Source organism: Orbicella franksi, chromosome 5, assembly GCF_964199315.1.
Source record: "Orbicella franksi chromosome 5, jaOrbFran1.1, whole genome shotgun sequence".
Lineage (NCBI taxonomy): Eukaryota > Metazoa > Cnidaria > Anthozoa > Scleractinia > Merulinidae > Orbicella > Orbicella franksi.
Genome location: NC_138149.1, coordinates 17,561,684 through 17,578,276, shown reverse-complemented (window position 1 = coordinate 17,578,276; position 16,593 = coordinate 17,561,684). Strand labels below are relative to the sequence as shown.

Here is a 16,593-nt window from a genome sequence, read left to right as displayed (position 1 = left end):
GGCTTTTCATGTTTATTTTGTGGGAACATTATAATCTTCCCTCATATTACAAGCTTACTCCTAAACTTTGCCTGTAAATAAAGCTTATAAAACCAGTTGAATAGTACTGATTAAACCTACTTCCTTGCGTGGGAGTGAACTGGACAAGTCACAGTTTGAACATTTTAGTCCCTGGGTGTTTGTTCTTGTTACTTGGGGCGTTTAGTCTTTGGAATGGCTACTTTTTGTTAATATGAGAATACGTCTGACCTGAAGTCACCTGCTATAATATAATGGAAAAGATGAATACAAGTAAGTTTTGAGTAATCTCTTCAATCCCATTTTTATAATGAGATAGTGCGAGATAATTACAGTAACTCTATACGGATTGAATCCAGTGTATGTTTGTCTGTTCAACTGTGGGACTAGTTATTGAATCTGTAATGTTCAAATTTATTTCTTGGTCCACATGATTAAGGAGACATTTTCCTGTGTTTTACTTGAAGGTCTTAAAAGGCAGCTTTCTCCAAGATAAATTTTTGTTATGAAAGGTTCAACTGCTCCTAACCTATTTTAGAAAAATGTTCTGTCTTCAAAGCAGCATCACGGAATATTAGCGCGCGTATTTTCAATTAACTTCGTCACAAAACTTTGGAACGCGGTAATTAGGATGTCAAATGCCCCAACCGAAACACTCCACAGGACCTGTAAGTTAGCAAGGTGAGTACAAGTTCTATCAGGAACTTTTAGCCGCTTGAAACATCAAACACAAAGCTGCATTTACTGTTATGACGACATATAGTCAAACTAATACAGCTAACAGCTAAACTGTAATAGCTGTAAGAAAACTACCTAACAACACTTAAGCCGTCAGCATTAAATCAAAGTTAACCTTCAGAAAAAGAGACCCCAGACATCTGACATATTTGCTATCCAGAAAAGCGGTTTTTTCCAAACTACGCTAGTATTTAGACATTATAAAACTTCCTTCTTTCGTCAGAGAAATGGCTAAGCATGTTTGAGCTTATGAGCTGTAATGAAAGACAAAATAACTGGGCCATCCAAAAAGAAGGCTTCTTCTATTGATGTACGACCAAGTGGCCGAAGACCGAGTAATGTCGTTAATCCCTTTCTTTTACCGGAATTTGACGAGGAAAATTATGACGCCAGAACCGAATCAGCGCCGAGCGTCAATGAAGAAACCAAATCAGCCCCAACAATCTGGCAGAAAGGAGGGGGTGTGAGTTTTAAAAAGGTCGCGAAGGCTATAACTCAACAGAGAAAATGGTCAAATGTGCTCAAGGTAATGTTTTAATGTAAGTCCGATTAAAAGAGGCTGGCTGCCATGTTCTGTATGTTTAATCTACCTAATATGTCTGTAACACTTGCTTCGTGTCAAAGGAAGTGCGTCAATCAGATGACCACACCCGAGCAAGAGGATTTGTTGCTAAATCTGAAGATGGAAAAGGAAGACTTAGCTTCAATGTTAACGGTAAATATCTCTGATGGCGGAACAGCTTTAAAGAACTCCTTGCTAAGCAACTGTAACAGGTTCGTATATCGTGACAACGTAAATGCTTATCGTTTAAGGAATACCGAAAAAAAATTAGTTCTTCCACAACCTCGAACTGATTATCTTAAGAGACGTTTTTCGTACAGCGGAGCTCAGTTGTGGAACAACTTACCTATAGACCCAAGACAAGCATCTTCACTGACCGATTTCAAATCTAAATTAAGTCGGTACTTTGAAGTAAATTTTAAGTAAATTTTTAGACACGGCCTCCATAAAAAGCAGTTGTTGTTTTTTTTAATTTTTATTGTAAGTAGGCAGATAGGTAGATGGTCCAGTAACTTTATTGACTGATGGAATAAAGTTATCTTATCTTATCTTATCTAACATCAGCAATGGGAGGAAGGGACAAGGGGGAGGAAGAGGCGGAGGGGTAGGGGTAAGGGAAGCCTGAGATTGGGCCGTCTAATATTCCAATGGCGGCTTGATCCTATTCAACTGGTTTCGATTATTCAACTGAAATAATTCGACTGAGTGACACACAAACTGAAGATTTTAAAAGGATTAGAAAAAAAGCCAACAGTCAAATGAGAACAGTAAAGAAATTCAGCGCGATATTTCAGCAGTATTAACTTTTGCTTAACGATACCAAAGTTAGTAACGGCGACACACTGGTAACTCGGAAGAGTTCATCATGGGTCAATAAATTATTGACAACTGAGAAAGGGACTATAATTATAACTCATAACTGAGAAATCTTAAAACCCGCTGCCAGACTTATTGCCGAGGACAAAATCCCAGCCAAATACGTTTTCCGATTGAAGGAGAACGTTTCACGTTTCGTTGGTCAAGACCTCACTTTCGACTCGCACGTGATCAGGTCGTACACCTTGAAACCGCGGGAAATTTGTGTGCCAGCCGACGTCAAGCAAATGATTTTTTTTCGCAGTTTTTTTTCATATTTTTGAGTTGAGAGGCTTAACATAACACTTAATGACTGGCCCCACAGGGAACTGTGGGTTTTGTTTCCCCTCGACCTCAATGGAACAAAACAAAACTCAGTGTTTCCCGAATGCTTATTGATGTATCAGGTATACATAGATGTGCATATGGACTAAATCTCAGTTGAACAGCGAGGCGCCAGGGGTGGTCTTAGCTGTTCTGTTGTTCGGCGTTTGCAGTGATTTGTTTTGATATACTTCTATTCAATATTCATCGAGTCGGGCAAAGAAAAGAATTTGAGAGCATTCAACTCATAATCAAATTAATAATCAATGCAATGCTTGATTTCTCGTGAGACTTGATGATAAAACTCTGTAAATCTATGATTAACAGCCTCGATCTACAACCAGCACGGCACGAAAAATTGGATTTACTCTAAATTTGATCCTGATCAAAGTCGAAGTCAAATATGATCTTAGCTTTGATCCAAACTTTGACGCGCGTCAAATGTGTGTCAAAAATGTCATGGCTTTGCCGATACATTTGATCCATGACAAAGAGGAGGGCAAATGTGATTTTAACTTTGACTCCACCTTTGACCCACGTAAAAGGGGGAATCAAATATCTTATGGATTTGCCATACATTTGATCCCTGCCAAAGGCGAGGTCAAACATGTCAATAACTTTGACTACAGTTTTGACGTGCGTTAAAGGCGTTCAAAGACACCACGGCTTTGCATACCTTTGATCTCTTATGTCAAAGGCGTTCAAAGGCGGCATGGCTTTGTACAACTTTGATCCTACGTCATGTCATGTCAAAGGCGAGGTCAAATATGGCCATATCTTGCGACTCCGCTTTTAACGCCCTAATAACCTGCCTTTTCGTATTTTTTTTTTCTGTTTTAACGATAAAATGAAAGCTTGCTTTTTTGCCAATGTGTATTTTTTTAATAAAAAAGTTTTCACTTGACCTGGAGGTGGCACAACGAAACAACTCGAAAACAGCGGGAAAACGCGGCTGCCAGCGGCTTCCCGCATTTTCTGGCCAATCAGAATAAAGGGAATAAAGGTCAACGAAGTCGGCTGTGAGGAAAGCAGACATTTTTCTTCATTTGGCTTCATTATGGCGGCTTTGGTGAAATTTTCGTTGTGTTTTGGACCAAGAAAAGGTAAGTCTTTGAATTTCGTTCATTTTTTTTCAATGTTCAGAGAATAACGGAGTTTAAAATGTAAATTAAACGCAGCAATGGCTACATAAAGAGCTGTGAATTGCGTATATTTATGGCAAGACAGATCCTCGGCAGTGAAAACAATTTGGTCGAAGATTAATTGCACTTGACTGAATCACAGTTGATCGGCAAAGCTCTTCGTTAAGAAAGACCAAACTTTATTTTCAATTCACATATACTTATTTAGAAAAGTTGACAAAGATAATTTTTTTTCTCACTCAGTCAAGTCTTGTGCATTAAATTGAAGTGTCTGTCATAGCATAGAATTTAGCATGATCAGTGCTTGAAATAAACGTAACTTAAGAATTAAGCTTAAACTTAACTCTATTTACGTATAAATTGTTGTGCATAATGCCTCTGGTAATTTCTGAGCTTAAACAATTCCCTTGAAAGAAAGCTCATGTCAATATAAAGGAAATTTGTATTGAAGGAAAAACTCAGTCAGCCATGCATGACAGTCCATCACGACCTGACGTAATTATCATATTCATTATACCATTAAAAGAGTTGTTGACTCTGAAAATTTAATCTATTGATAAGTTTCTTCTTTTGTCTCTAGTTACCATTCTATTGAAAAAAAGCTCTGTTTGTTGCCACAGTTGAAATTATGATGATATTTGTTCATTAATGTTGATAAATGACTTCACTGGGTTGAATTTAACAAATTGCATGTGGTTTAGTGTGGTCTGTACTCTTATCGACAATGATATGCATCATCACAGTGGTCAAAATGTTGTGGAGTAAAAATATGTTTTGATATTTGTTGTATCAGGCTTATGGATCAATCATTTGGAACTCCACTATCTCCTGCCCAACCACCCCCCCCCCCCCCCACCCCGAACCTGCCAGGCATTTGACATTTTGAACTGTCTCCAGGGCTAAGAATGGTGTCATACCAGGTGATCAAACGCACCTACCCTGTGATATTTGCAAAACTGAGTAATAGATATGTAGATTGAGTGTCAACCGAGGTGTCGATGGAGTGTTGATTGAATATCGATCGGGTGTTGATAGAGTGTCAATTTAGAGGATCGATCAAGGGTATCGATCGACACTCGACCACTGATGCCTTTAGTACACGTAATCCAGCTTATCTTTAGTAGGTGAAATTGTTACAATGTTTGATAAAAAATCAAACTTGCCATTAGTTGCAAATTAAAAAGCTGACCCCATAATAATATTATTATGTGACCTCTCTGGACAATACCAGTAGTTTTAGAGTTTCATGTCTTGGTCTTTTGAGCAGTAGACAATTAAATGCCAATAAATATGTGACTAGTGGAAATTTGCTAATGAATGTTGTTTTTATCCTTCAGCTAGCCACTCTAGAAGAACTGAAGAAATTAACAATAAATTCTGGGAGAGGATACAATATACAACTCTGTAGTTCATAGTCAACTCAGATGCAGTTAAATCATGCAATGCTCCAAAGTGTGCAAACATCAGAACATTTTGGTAAGTAAAAGGCTGGAATATTCATTTGTTATTTCTATATTTTGTAGCATAGACCATCTTATAATTTCTTCAGCCACAACTTTTAATATCTTTTTCCAGCAAAGAAAGGATATAAATAGATTTTGAAAACCTGGCTATAGCTTATTAATATTATTTTAATTGATCATTTTTATTACAGTCTCACTCTGTGAAAAAAAAGTCGTTTCTTTTTGGTTCATTTAAGGGCAAGTGAGGAAATGTTGTCTTTCTTAAGGGACAAATATATCAACTGGCTCACCTGGATGAAAATTAAGCAATTAAAATGTTATTGAAAACATGCAAGGGGTGGGAAATTTTTTTGGTAAATGAATCAAAGTTGCAGAATGTTGCAAACCGGTCTCAGGAAATGTTGGTTTTTGACTGGTAAAAGCTGAGTTTTGAATCTAAATTTTGAGTGGTTGTCTGCAATATTGACTGTTTTGGTTTGGCCATCAGGTTTCCAAACCAAATTTTTCCAAGCAAAATTAATAATATGGTTAATTCATAACTATTGATGGGATCAGTAGAGAATTTAAGGCGTAGAGGATTTGATGATAACTTAGTAAAAGTAAATTGACAAAGACATTTATTTGCTTTTACTCAATTGAAAATTTTGTTGGCAAATTTGACTGGATAATAACCATTTCTCTCTATGAGATGCGGCTGCACTGGGAATCATAGTGGTTGTATTCATCATCTTGGACTGGATTTTTGTTTCAATGAATGAGCCATGCGATTCCATGCAGGCATGTCTCATGTTAAATTATTTAATTTCAGGAATTTTTTTCAGTGGAAAAAAGTGTACAAGTAGTTGCTAACTGTTTACTAATCAAATGTGCAATTATTTTGATATGTTTATATGCTCCTTTTCACATATGATCTACAATGAAAATAAGGAAAAAGATTACACTACTGAACATGAAGAGATCTGTGGAAATTACACAGGAACAGCAATATTCCCAAAGGTGTGTGTATTCCTCATTTCTTGTCACAGTTTATGTCAGATTTGTTGATTTTTAGATTGCTATTCTGCAACCATAAAAGATCTTTGTTGTAAGAGGTCTGTAAGATGTCTTTAAGAGACAGGCAGACAGATGGACTGGTAAACTGGCTCTAGGCTTTTTGTTTATTTGTGCCAAACACTTTTAAAATGACCCCAAGTCTTTGTTCTCTTATGAAATTCTAGCTGGGGATAACCCTTGTTCAGCTGGTGAAATTAGCTTGTTAAACTGGCTCTTAATGACATACCTGTGTGACCAAATCTCTGAGTAGAGTGGAGAGAAATACAAAAAAAAAGGCTACTATTGACAGAAGCACAAACTATTCGGAGGAGGAGTAATGATCTGATTGGTCACGTTTTATTAATGTGATATTAGCAAAAACTATAGGCAAACTTTAAGGAATAGAATGCCAAGATTCACCCTTAATATTCATTTCCAACGTTTTTGTCTGTTTGCTTCTGTTTAGACAAATGCGGACAAGCAGTGGTCGACAGGATGGACTTATCCAGTGAAGATGCATTGATTAATTTCGTCAACGCCTTAGACCTTGTCAAAATGTGTCTTCCCTAGAAATCATGGGTATTTAGTTGGCATTGACCCCCAACAAGGCAGTTTAACCACTTTGATGAGAAAGAAGTGGAAAACACTGTGTTCCATTCCACTTATAATGCAAGAATGAGCAAGTGCAAGAAGCAGAAAAGGAGAACTGCCAAAACATAAGGAGTTCCATGCAACGGACTGTACGTGCCATCTGGAAAGGACGCTTATACACTAGTTGACTTTTGTGCGAAATTTGCTATATCTTTCCCGAAATTTTGCGGTTGTCTTCCCTATTGTCTAGTCTGGTCTAGTAAATTTAAGGAACTGAGAATTTAGCCATAGTACTTCAATGTTAGATAAATGCACTTTGTACCATGGAAGATTTGTTGACTGTTGTTTTCACGATAGACAGAACAATGTTTTCCTTATGATCAGTCTCATTACATGTAGTTTGAAACCAAGCCTGTAACGTGGCTTTTTGAAACCTGAAGCCCAAAACATTTATGTAAGGTACTGAAGGTATTTACTCTTGATAAAAACGGGGAAAAAAATTGAAACTGAGATGAAATTGAACATATTTATTTTCTTAAAATTAGGCGCAATGATCTTTCCGGGCCGCTTTTCCGTTAACATTTGTCAATAGTTTGGTACAAAATAACCTTATTAAAGCTGATATATTCTTCAAAACTTGTCAGACATAAATCAAGAGTACGGATCTAATTGCATCTTTCGTATGCGGAGCTACAAAGCTAGTGTAGCAAGCAGAAAAACGCGTATACGATGTGGATCGCGCGAAACGTGATCAACGGTCGCGCAGCGCGAAAGAGGAGCGCGAGCGAGAAGTTCGGGCGAGACGCGCGAGCGCGGAACGCGCAGAGTACCTTTGACAAACCTTTGGCCTGCGTCACAGGCATCTTCGACCACGTCTTTAGCAAACCTTTGACTCGAATTGCAGACAAATTTGATTACACTTTTGACCCGCCTTTGACAGTGCGCAAAGGCGTATCAAAGGATCACCTTTAACCCTAAAAACACAGGCGTTCAAAGGTGAGTAAAAACGGCCTTTCACGCCTTTGATTTGGTGGTAAAGGTTTATTCACAGATGATCTTTGATTCGCGTCACAGATCGTCAAAAGCGTGCAAAGGCGACCTTTACAAAACCTTTAACAACACATTTGACGCGCGGTAAAGGCGATTTTTCGTGCCGTGCAGTATAGCGGTATACAGACTCGGTCCGCAGCCAAAATGTAAGAAAGCATTACTCTTTTAGGCTTACATGGACAGCCCAAATCATTATTCCCTATCTTTCCAAGCATAACACGTTCATTTGACCTGCCAGCAGGCTAAACATATCACTGTTAGTATGTATTTCTTTTTCCAGGTCTCCGCGCTAAATCCTATTGATTCTCTAAGCTCGCTCACACTTGCCATGGAGCAGATCGTAAATAACAGATTGTAGCGACTTCACGATCGCCAAGAATATTGAAAATTTGAAAAACTTCCTCACTACGCGCGTTATTACTGGAAGTTATAAAAGACGATTCAACCTTACTTCAAACATATTCTTGAGAACAGAGGCAATTCAAATGTTACCTATTACTAGTTAGTATTGAACACAGAGCAATTTTTCAAAGTAATCACTTTGGCTAATCACATAGGAAACAGACAATCTATTCAACCAATCAAAACTCGAAGCAATTTCATGTAGCTGACGTGAAGCGCAGAAAAACCAGCGCGAGGGCGTCACGATTGGTTTTTCTGATTGGTTGAGAAGGTGGCGCCAGGATTTGAAGCCAATCGCTTAACTTAGTATAAATGCAAAACCAAAGCAAGCGCGAAGGAAACTGTCAAAAGAAAACTTCTCCAACTGTTGAGCAATGTATTAAGCAGGTAATCCGTTTGAAGTTTTTTTGTTGAAATTAAATCCACCTCTAATAAACCTTTTCTTAGATAAGATAACCTTTTCTTGATAGAAAAACAACAACTTTGACTAACTTTTCTGGTGTTTTTCTCATTTTCTACAAGCCTTCAAGTCCCATGTCCAATCTTGTGGATTTCTGTCACCAAGTGTGAAGAAAACATTAAGAACTCTTTCCTGGAACAGAACTGCAGAGGAAATTGAAGTAATTCTTCAAGTTGTGAAGAAGTTGAAATGTTTTGCTCGTTATCCTATGTACGTCAAACGAGAACTGGCCAAAGTGTTATATTACGACATGTTTGACAAAGGCAGAGTGGTTATAAAACAGGGTGAGTAAATACAGACAACCAACTGCTCATAGAAAGCACTGTAGCATATCAAAGGGTTAAGAATTTCAAGTTCAATATTCACTGGCTCACTATGGATGTTTATTGAGAAATACTTCATGATTTTTAATTCAGTTTTGCGTTTTTTGTTCTTCAGGACATGTTGGCATTTCGTTTTACTTTATCGTGTCAGGTTCAGTGATAGTAGAAAGAATGGAAGAAGATAAAAATACTGGAGAACAACATAAACAGGTTTATAAAGCTAATAAGAAAACAACCGTAAGAAAATACGCGCGCTCATTGGTTTAAAATCGTGTTTCTATTAAACAATTAGATTATGAGCTCGAGATTTCTATCGCACGATAGTTGACGAGGGCGCAGCCCGAGTCAACTATCATACGACAGAAATCGAGAGCGAATAATCTAATTGTTTTAGTATAAATCTACTAGTCGTTCAAAAATTTATCTAAATCCTCTTCACAGACACTTCGAAAACGCCAAGCGGCCATCATTTTGTTAACAAGGGCACGAAGCTATGCTACTCATCACAGATTAGATAGTGAGTAGCGTAGCCAATCAGAAACGGCATTCGTGATAGAACGTTAGTAGATTTATACTAAAACTCGATAGAGACTGGGTACATGTTTCGTATTTCTTAATGGCATGACGATCAGTGAAAAATTTTAATATAGTTAAGATATAGAAACACTTATTATAAGGTTCGCGAGCAGACAAATACTACGCTGTGATTGGCTATCCAAGCAGTCGAGAAGGCGCTAGGTCCAGTAAGAAAATGGTGTTCCTTATTTCAAAAATAAGTCTTTCATTTCATCTGCGTTTCAAAGGACCTCGACGGTGATTCGATCTATAAACGCAGGAAAATAGACTCTCAATATGCAGCCCTGATCTTGAGAAACCAGAAACTGTAAGGGACCGCATCACTGCCAACGTAGGATCTACAAGAGATCTGATCAGCCAAAAAAATGTATGAAGACAAACAATAAACTGCAAAGCTGATTCTGCGTGAAAAACGTTTCGAGACACCAACATGACAAGAAACGATAAAGTAGGATCGCAACAGTGGACAGCTGTTTCGTCCTTCTTGGGACCTCACGCTTGGCCAGAAATAACCCATATCTGCATACTAAAACGTACTTCCGTAACTCATTAGAAACACTGAATCACCACGAGCTGTTCACGTAATGGCAAGAAATAGAAAAAAAAATATCCGTGTTTCTAAAGAGTCAAAAAACAATCATGAGAGTTTGGGAGAGCTGGGAAAGTGCTGCCGCCTGTTCCAGCTTGTTTATCCATTGCATTCCTTGTTCTCCCAAACTTCATGTCGCGTTTCCGTTTTACACTGATTATGAGCTCGCGAGATTTCTATGAGTGAGTGAAGGCACAATCAACTACAGAACCACGTTAATGGGTTTTTTTTCATTTCTCGTATTTGTTCAACTTTTGTCATCTTTTAAATATATCGCATTACTTGCGACCAAATCCAGACTCAATCATCGTTGATCAATGAGAGTCAACGAGTAAAACCCTGACAATGTTTTGGTCCAGGTTGTTGGTGAGATGTCGGAAGGAGACGCTTTTGGAGAACTGGCTTTGCTTCACAACATCAGAAGAACAGCTACGATCATATGTAAAGAAAACTCAGAGTTCCTTAGAGTTGACAAACCTGATTTTGACGAGGTTGGTAAATATTCCAAAAGGTAACCCTTAAATACCTTGAATAGCTCTAGTCTTTTTGTAAGAGGTTCGCGAGTGATAAGAAAATTACAGTAAATCAGAAGAAATTTTCAAAAGCGGAATTCATCCTTTTTCCGGACTGGACATTTCACGGAACCTTTTAAGGCTAAGTTACTTTCAATCTCTGAAGTTTGAATTGTTATGTGCACTGCATAATTGTGTAAGTAATCAAATGACTTCAGTGCAATTTGGAAGAAATAAACAGAAGGAAATGTTTCTTAGTCTTTTGGGAAGTTAACGAGTGCTTATTTATTCCAAATTTCGCAAGAAAAATCATTTGGGCTTAATTGTTCACAACATACATGCAATTTGATTTCAATTTTCCTCCCTCAATTTTAACCTTTCTGTACTGTTTGAGATTAATTGACGTGCTCTCGGCCAACCAGCATGCTGAAAGTTTTCCTACGTAATAGTCTTGCTTGCTGGTTTCAGGTTTTACGAAACAGTCATCAAATCGAATGGGAGAGAAAGCTATCTGTGCTTAATTCGCAGCCGCTTCTCTCAGAATGGGCAAACACTGAAATACGACATACAGTTGAACATACCAAGCTCAGAGAGTTCCCTCCTAACACGGTATGTTGTTAAATGCATTTTCTTGGGAGTTGTTTGCAGTTTCACGCTCGTTTGTTGCAATTTCGGCGGAACAAAAATTTAATCAAATTCGCTTGTGTTAGCGGGCCTGTAATGGGATTAATCATAAAAATTACAATCTCCTCGATTGTGATTGGTTTAAAAAACTCTTATTGTCCACTAATTCACTTGCCAAGTTGTTATCGGACCGTTTGTTAATCAGACAGTTCAATACGCAAATCACATTCAAAATTGTAGTTTAAATCAACCAATGACATTCATTCAAAGTTGTAGTTTAAATCAACCAATCTCAATTTCAGAGCTAAGCAACATTAACCAATTTACGCCTCCTCTGTCAGTCTTTTAATGCAAATTTTCCCTTTCTTTCATAACTTAGCTATTCTTCTTTTCTCGGAAATTGTAATTTTTATGATTAATTGATATTAGGACTTCGTGTTGTCCAAGTCCGTCTGTAATCATACTCGTGATAAACAAATTGGACTCCCGCTGCGCGGTCGTACGATTTTGTTACCACTCGTATGATTACAGACCGAATTGGACTCTACTCGGTCCTATTACCATCACGAAGAAACAACTGTCAAACAATAGGCTTTTTTAAAAAATGTCTAGCTTTCCAAGTTGGTGACACACTCCGATTTGCAATAACAGCGAAAATAACCGGACTTTAAGTCTATGGAAAATGGATGTACAATGTGTTTACAATTTTATTAGTTGTGAGAAGAATAATGCAAAGGGTTATGCACATCGAAAAAACAAAAACAAAATACGAATCCCGAAACCCTTCTTCAACCTTTTAAGAAGAAATAAAAACCAACGCATTAATACGCGTCCACTTCAGTTTGTACAGGCGGCTTTTGATGTAGCTTTGAGGCCCCATTACGGGGAGTCTGAGTATCGCATATGCAATTACTTTTTAGCCTAAATATCCCGTGAATTTCAATTTTAAAACTAACAGCTTTCCTACTTGATATCCCAGAAAATCTGTTAGTTTCTCCCAAAAATATCCCATATCCCGATATCCTTTTACCTAATATAAATATCCCGTATTCCAAAAACCCCAAATAGGGTCTGAGCTGTGGCTGTAACTGACTTGCAGGTGATTCTTGGCGATATAGATGGTCCCGCTGATGACGTATATTTCATTCAATCTGGCACGTGTAAAGTAGTGAGAGAAATAGCAATGATACGAAAGGAATCTTCTTCCGGTAAAATCAGCCTACGACTTCCGCCTATCAACTTCAACCGGAGAAACATGAAAGACAAGGAAAGAGTGGTGAAAAAATTCATTATTGTTCACGAGTTAAACAGAGGAGATTTCTTTGGAGTGGGCGAGGATTTAAGGAAAACATTCATTATAACAGTCGGAAGAGTGAGTAGGAACGGTTAAACATAAGAGACATCTGTTGGTTCTTATTTCAAGGGCTCCCGGTACTTCCTGGATCGCAAAGACCACATCACGTATTGAATACGGTTATGCGGTTCATTAGATTCATAAGTAGCTTAGTTATGTTAAAGAATCTTTTTTTCTCGCCAGATTTAGTAATAGGCGATAAGCCAACTGACTCAGTATTGGCCCAGCAGATGGCGCACACCCATGGAAACTGTACAGTTGCTACAGATACCACATTTAAGAACACACTCAACATTACTAGTTGAATTAGGTTGTTTATATCTGAATTCATGTTTTTTAACAGGGTTGCGGGAATAAAGTTACAATGGAACCCCGCCTTACGGCCAACCCGTTCATAAAAGTCACCTCGTCATTAAGGCCACTTTATTCTGGCTCGAACAAAAGCTCGGTCGGTCATTTTATTATTCAAAGAACCCCTTTAAACCTTGACTCCCGGAGCTTTTTGCAAAAAAACGCATATTTTGAAAATTTTGAAGATTTTCAGCCTGGATTTGAGCTAAATTAGCTCCAATCTACTCAACCTTTCTTTCCACTAGCATCGTGTTTTACGCGATGTTTTACGCCATTTTTGCTCGGGCATGCGCAGAAATCAAAATTTCGGGAGTTTTTGGACCAGAAAGTGACCTACGTCTTTCGGTTTTTTTCGCCTTTCTTTTTTCTCCTTCTCTTATCTTTTTGCTGCAGTGATTGACCTTTTACTGGGCTTGCTTCCAGTTCAAAAGCGTCTGTAAAAGCATCATGGAGACGGGCAATTTTTACCATAGAGTAGCAAAGTGTAGTCGCAGGAAATTTTGCTTCGAGTTTTTCACTCAAGTTTCATGGCATTTTCGTGCATATTTCAGGCTCCATTCAGCCGATCACTCTGACCTGGTTATCATTAGAAAGATCTTTTCCTCCTGCAGAACTTGAGTATAGATGATGCCAATTTTGGTCAAAGGTGATGACATCGGAAGTGGAACAAAGGCCAAAGCTAGTCAGGGCCAGTTACGGGCGGCACGGGAGATCAACCGGTTAATACGACCACCCCGTTAATATGGCCAGATTTTTGTGGCCCGTTGGTGACCAGATTAACGAGGTTACATTGTACTTAAGGAAAACACTCTCTATTTTGCCGAACCGAATTATGTTCCTCCTCAAATGATCAATTGCTCCCTGTGGAGTAACCTCTTTTATTATATGGCTTTGGCTTGTGGCCGATATAACGCGCGCTCTGATTGGTTAATTGTCACTGAATTGTAGGGCATTATTCTCCCGTAATGCCCACGGGCCGATTACGGATTATGCAAATTAGGAAGAGCCCGGGTTCTGAAAATTCAAGCGCATTGAAGCGATGAAAGCCGATTAAAATCAGTACGAGAATATCAGTAGCTAAAAGTTTAGGCATATTTCTTTAATAAAATTTATATAGATGACTTACCAGTCGGTAACCTTGGCGGGCACTAGTGAAAAACAATCAAAGTTTGCCTAGTCTTAAGTAAAGCTAAAATCGCTAAGTAAAAAACACCATCGACAGATCTGCCATGCATCCTGAGCAGAACACCACAAAGAAACTTATAAGTTATCATCTTAGTCACAGCAATTACCGAAGTATTGAACTCCGTCAAAGTTCTCGTCAAATAGATTCCCTCGCTTTGACACAAGCAAGTGTAAATCAGCTTCCAGGATCATCAGATGTAAACAATCGGGCGGTTTCTGTCGGTAGCAGTGTTTCTGATAACTGCAGACGTTCACAAGGCTTGAAATGTTCATCCATAAATCCCAGAATGAAGAAGGCGAAGATATGTTGTCGAAAGCGAATGCGAAGATCGAGTTAAGCTTGTTTTGAACAGTGCATTCTGAAGCATTAGTATTTTCTTTCACCGAAAAGACGGTTGGTTTGGACAATTTTGAAGCACTTGCTGTCTTTTCTATATGCGTTGACGTTTCGCCCCAAAAGTCGGAAAAACTTCCCCATAAACTTGTGGTACCACGATACTAAAATACGTTTTTGAGGCTGTGACAGTGACTTTTCCGTAAAGAAATGAGTGTTTTTAACGGAATACGTAATACAGTGGTGAAATTCACTGACTGTGTAGCGGCAGGTTTCTTTCACAGGTCACAGGTCACAGGTCACAATCAAAACACTCTGTAAATTTCGCGATGTAACAATTACTGAGATCCCCGAGAGGTTTATCGATGTTTCCATGCAACAAACCCCAACTAAAAATGTTTTACTCTACAATTTTAATGAAAAATTTTCTAGGGGTGGTATATGTACGAAATGGGTTGAAATGTAGCTTTCAGACATGTAGTGTTAATATATTTTATCGTAATAAGATAATTCATTATGATAGTAAATTGAACTGTTTTATTTCTTCATTCTTTTTGAAATCTTTACAACGAGTATGTACTAAACAGAAACAAGAGGGTCCCCTATACCTACTCTGAAAACAATTTCACGCATTATAATCGGCCTTTTCACGCATCACAAAAAATTCGAAAACAGCTTCACGTTAACAGAAAAAAATTACTTTACACGTAAAAATACAAAGGCTAAATCATGTGTTACATAAAAATACAAATTCTATCCACGTTTCGCAAAACATACAGAACCCTCCATTTTGATGCATCGAAATGCTGTGTGCATGTGTGACACATCGTGACAGACTAGATTCTAGGTCCTCCTGGTTCACTGTCGCTGTGATTAGTTCTCAGTCGCGTGGAATGGGCAGGTTTTACATCTAGTTTGGTGTAGTTTACGAGCTTTAATGACGATAAAATCTCCAAAAAAAGTGAATTATTCCCGCAAAAGTCATTGGTTCACAAATCACGCGTAAATAAATACATAATTCACGGATCAGTGTAAGCCTCGTTTTCATATTATATTGAAAGGCTACAAACAATTTATATTTTCAACAGAAATAAGTCTTGGCTTTCTTTGGATCAATTTTTTTTTATTTCAGTGCTACAACTGATTTCCCCTACGCGTTTTTTTTTTTTTCAAAAAAGAGCCCTTATAGTTGCACTTGGGACGCACTCGTATGCATCTGTTTTATGACGTTTTGGCATATTTTTTGGTGACCTGCGACCTGTGACCTGTGACCTGTGAAAGAAACCTGCCGACTGTGTAGTTTTGCCCTAGGTTTGAGACGATGAATGAATCGGTAAACGCGCGCATCGCCGGATGTAAATTGACGACTTCCGCTCGAATGATTTTTCTCTTTATTGATGAGCCATATAATAAACAACTTAATAACCTCGACCGCTCGGTCGTTCCGGGAAAATCTCAAACCTCGGCCTACCGTATTGACCTCGCTATCGCTCGGTCAATACGGCAAGACCTCAGTTTGAGATTTTCCCGTAACGACCTCACTCTCGGTTATTAAGTAGTTACTAATTATCATCTAGCAACTGTCAAACTAGTGGGTTAACCTCTCGCACGATCAACAAAAGCTCTTTACAAATAAAATGAATCGTAGTGATCTGGTATTGACTGACGCTGGGATGGTTGGAAAAGCTCGGGGCATTAATAAGGCACCTGAGCGTGTTCATCACATTCCACCTGGATTCCCTGAACAAACATGCAATTTAAAGAAACAGGGGTGTAAAAAGCATCACTACAAATCGAAGATGAACCACTTTTCATACTCAACAGGTACACTGTGTGCTGATCAGACAACTCATCTTCATGAAAAAGGAGAGAGGAAAAACACTGGAGACATTAAAACAGAAACTGAGCGAAGCCTTTATTACAGAAAAACAGGCTTTTAAGTGCTACACTGAGGACAGAAACTGGAAGATTTATAAGAAGAGGCTAATTGATGACATTATCACAAGACGCACGAGACCACACAAAACAAGTTTTGATGATGTCCCTGTTGTAGTAAGAGCTGACAACAAAGATTACTTTGATTCATGATTGATATGAGTAAAGACAAG

At 38.3% G+C, this 16,593-nt stretch overlaps 1 protein-coding gene and 1 long non-coding RNA gene across 2 annotated transcripts; both read left to right on the top strand.

Annotated features, from left to right (window-relative positions):
- The first annotated feature begins 369 nt into the window (after positions 1-369).
- Positions 370-16,573, top strand: LOC145486526 (uncharacterized). Its single transcript, XM_081465210.1, has 8 exons — positions 370-1,282; positions 1,381-1,471; positions 8,700-8,921; positions 9,076-9,170; positions 10,485-10,616; positions 11,106-11,246; positions 12,361-12,633; positions 16,310-16,573. Exons 1-8 carry the CDS (start codon positions 1,016-1,018, stop codon positions 16,571-16,573), a joined length of 1,485 nt encoding a protein of 494 aa, XP_081321336.1. The 5' UTR covers positions 370-1,015.
- LOC145487589 (uncharacterized) lies at positions 4,218-6,917 on the top strand. The gene is made up of 3 exons (XR_014049422.1): positions 4,218-5,115; positions 6,030-6,098; positions 6,601-6,917. It is a non-coding gene; the product is annotated as an uncharacterized LOC145487589 (long non-coding RNA).
- Positions 16,574-16,593: the final 20 nt, after the last annotated feature.

Bases quoted from the DNA above. Each gene is read 5' to 3' on its own strand.
- LOC145486526 (XM_081465210.1), top strand. From the start codon at position 1,016: ATGAAAGACAAAATAACTGGGCCATCCAAAAAGAAGGCTTCTTCTATT. The intron at 1,472-8,699 runs GTAAATATCTCT...ATTTTCTACAAG, and splicing joins ACTTAGCTTCAATGTTAACG to CCTTCAAGTCCCATGTCCAA. The intron at 9,171-10,484 runs GTTTATAAAGCT...GTTTTGGTCCAG, and splicing joins CTGGAGAACAACATAAACAG to GTTGTTGGTGAGATGTCGGA.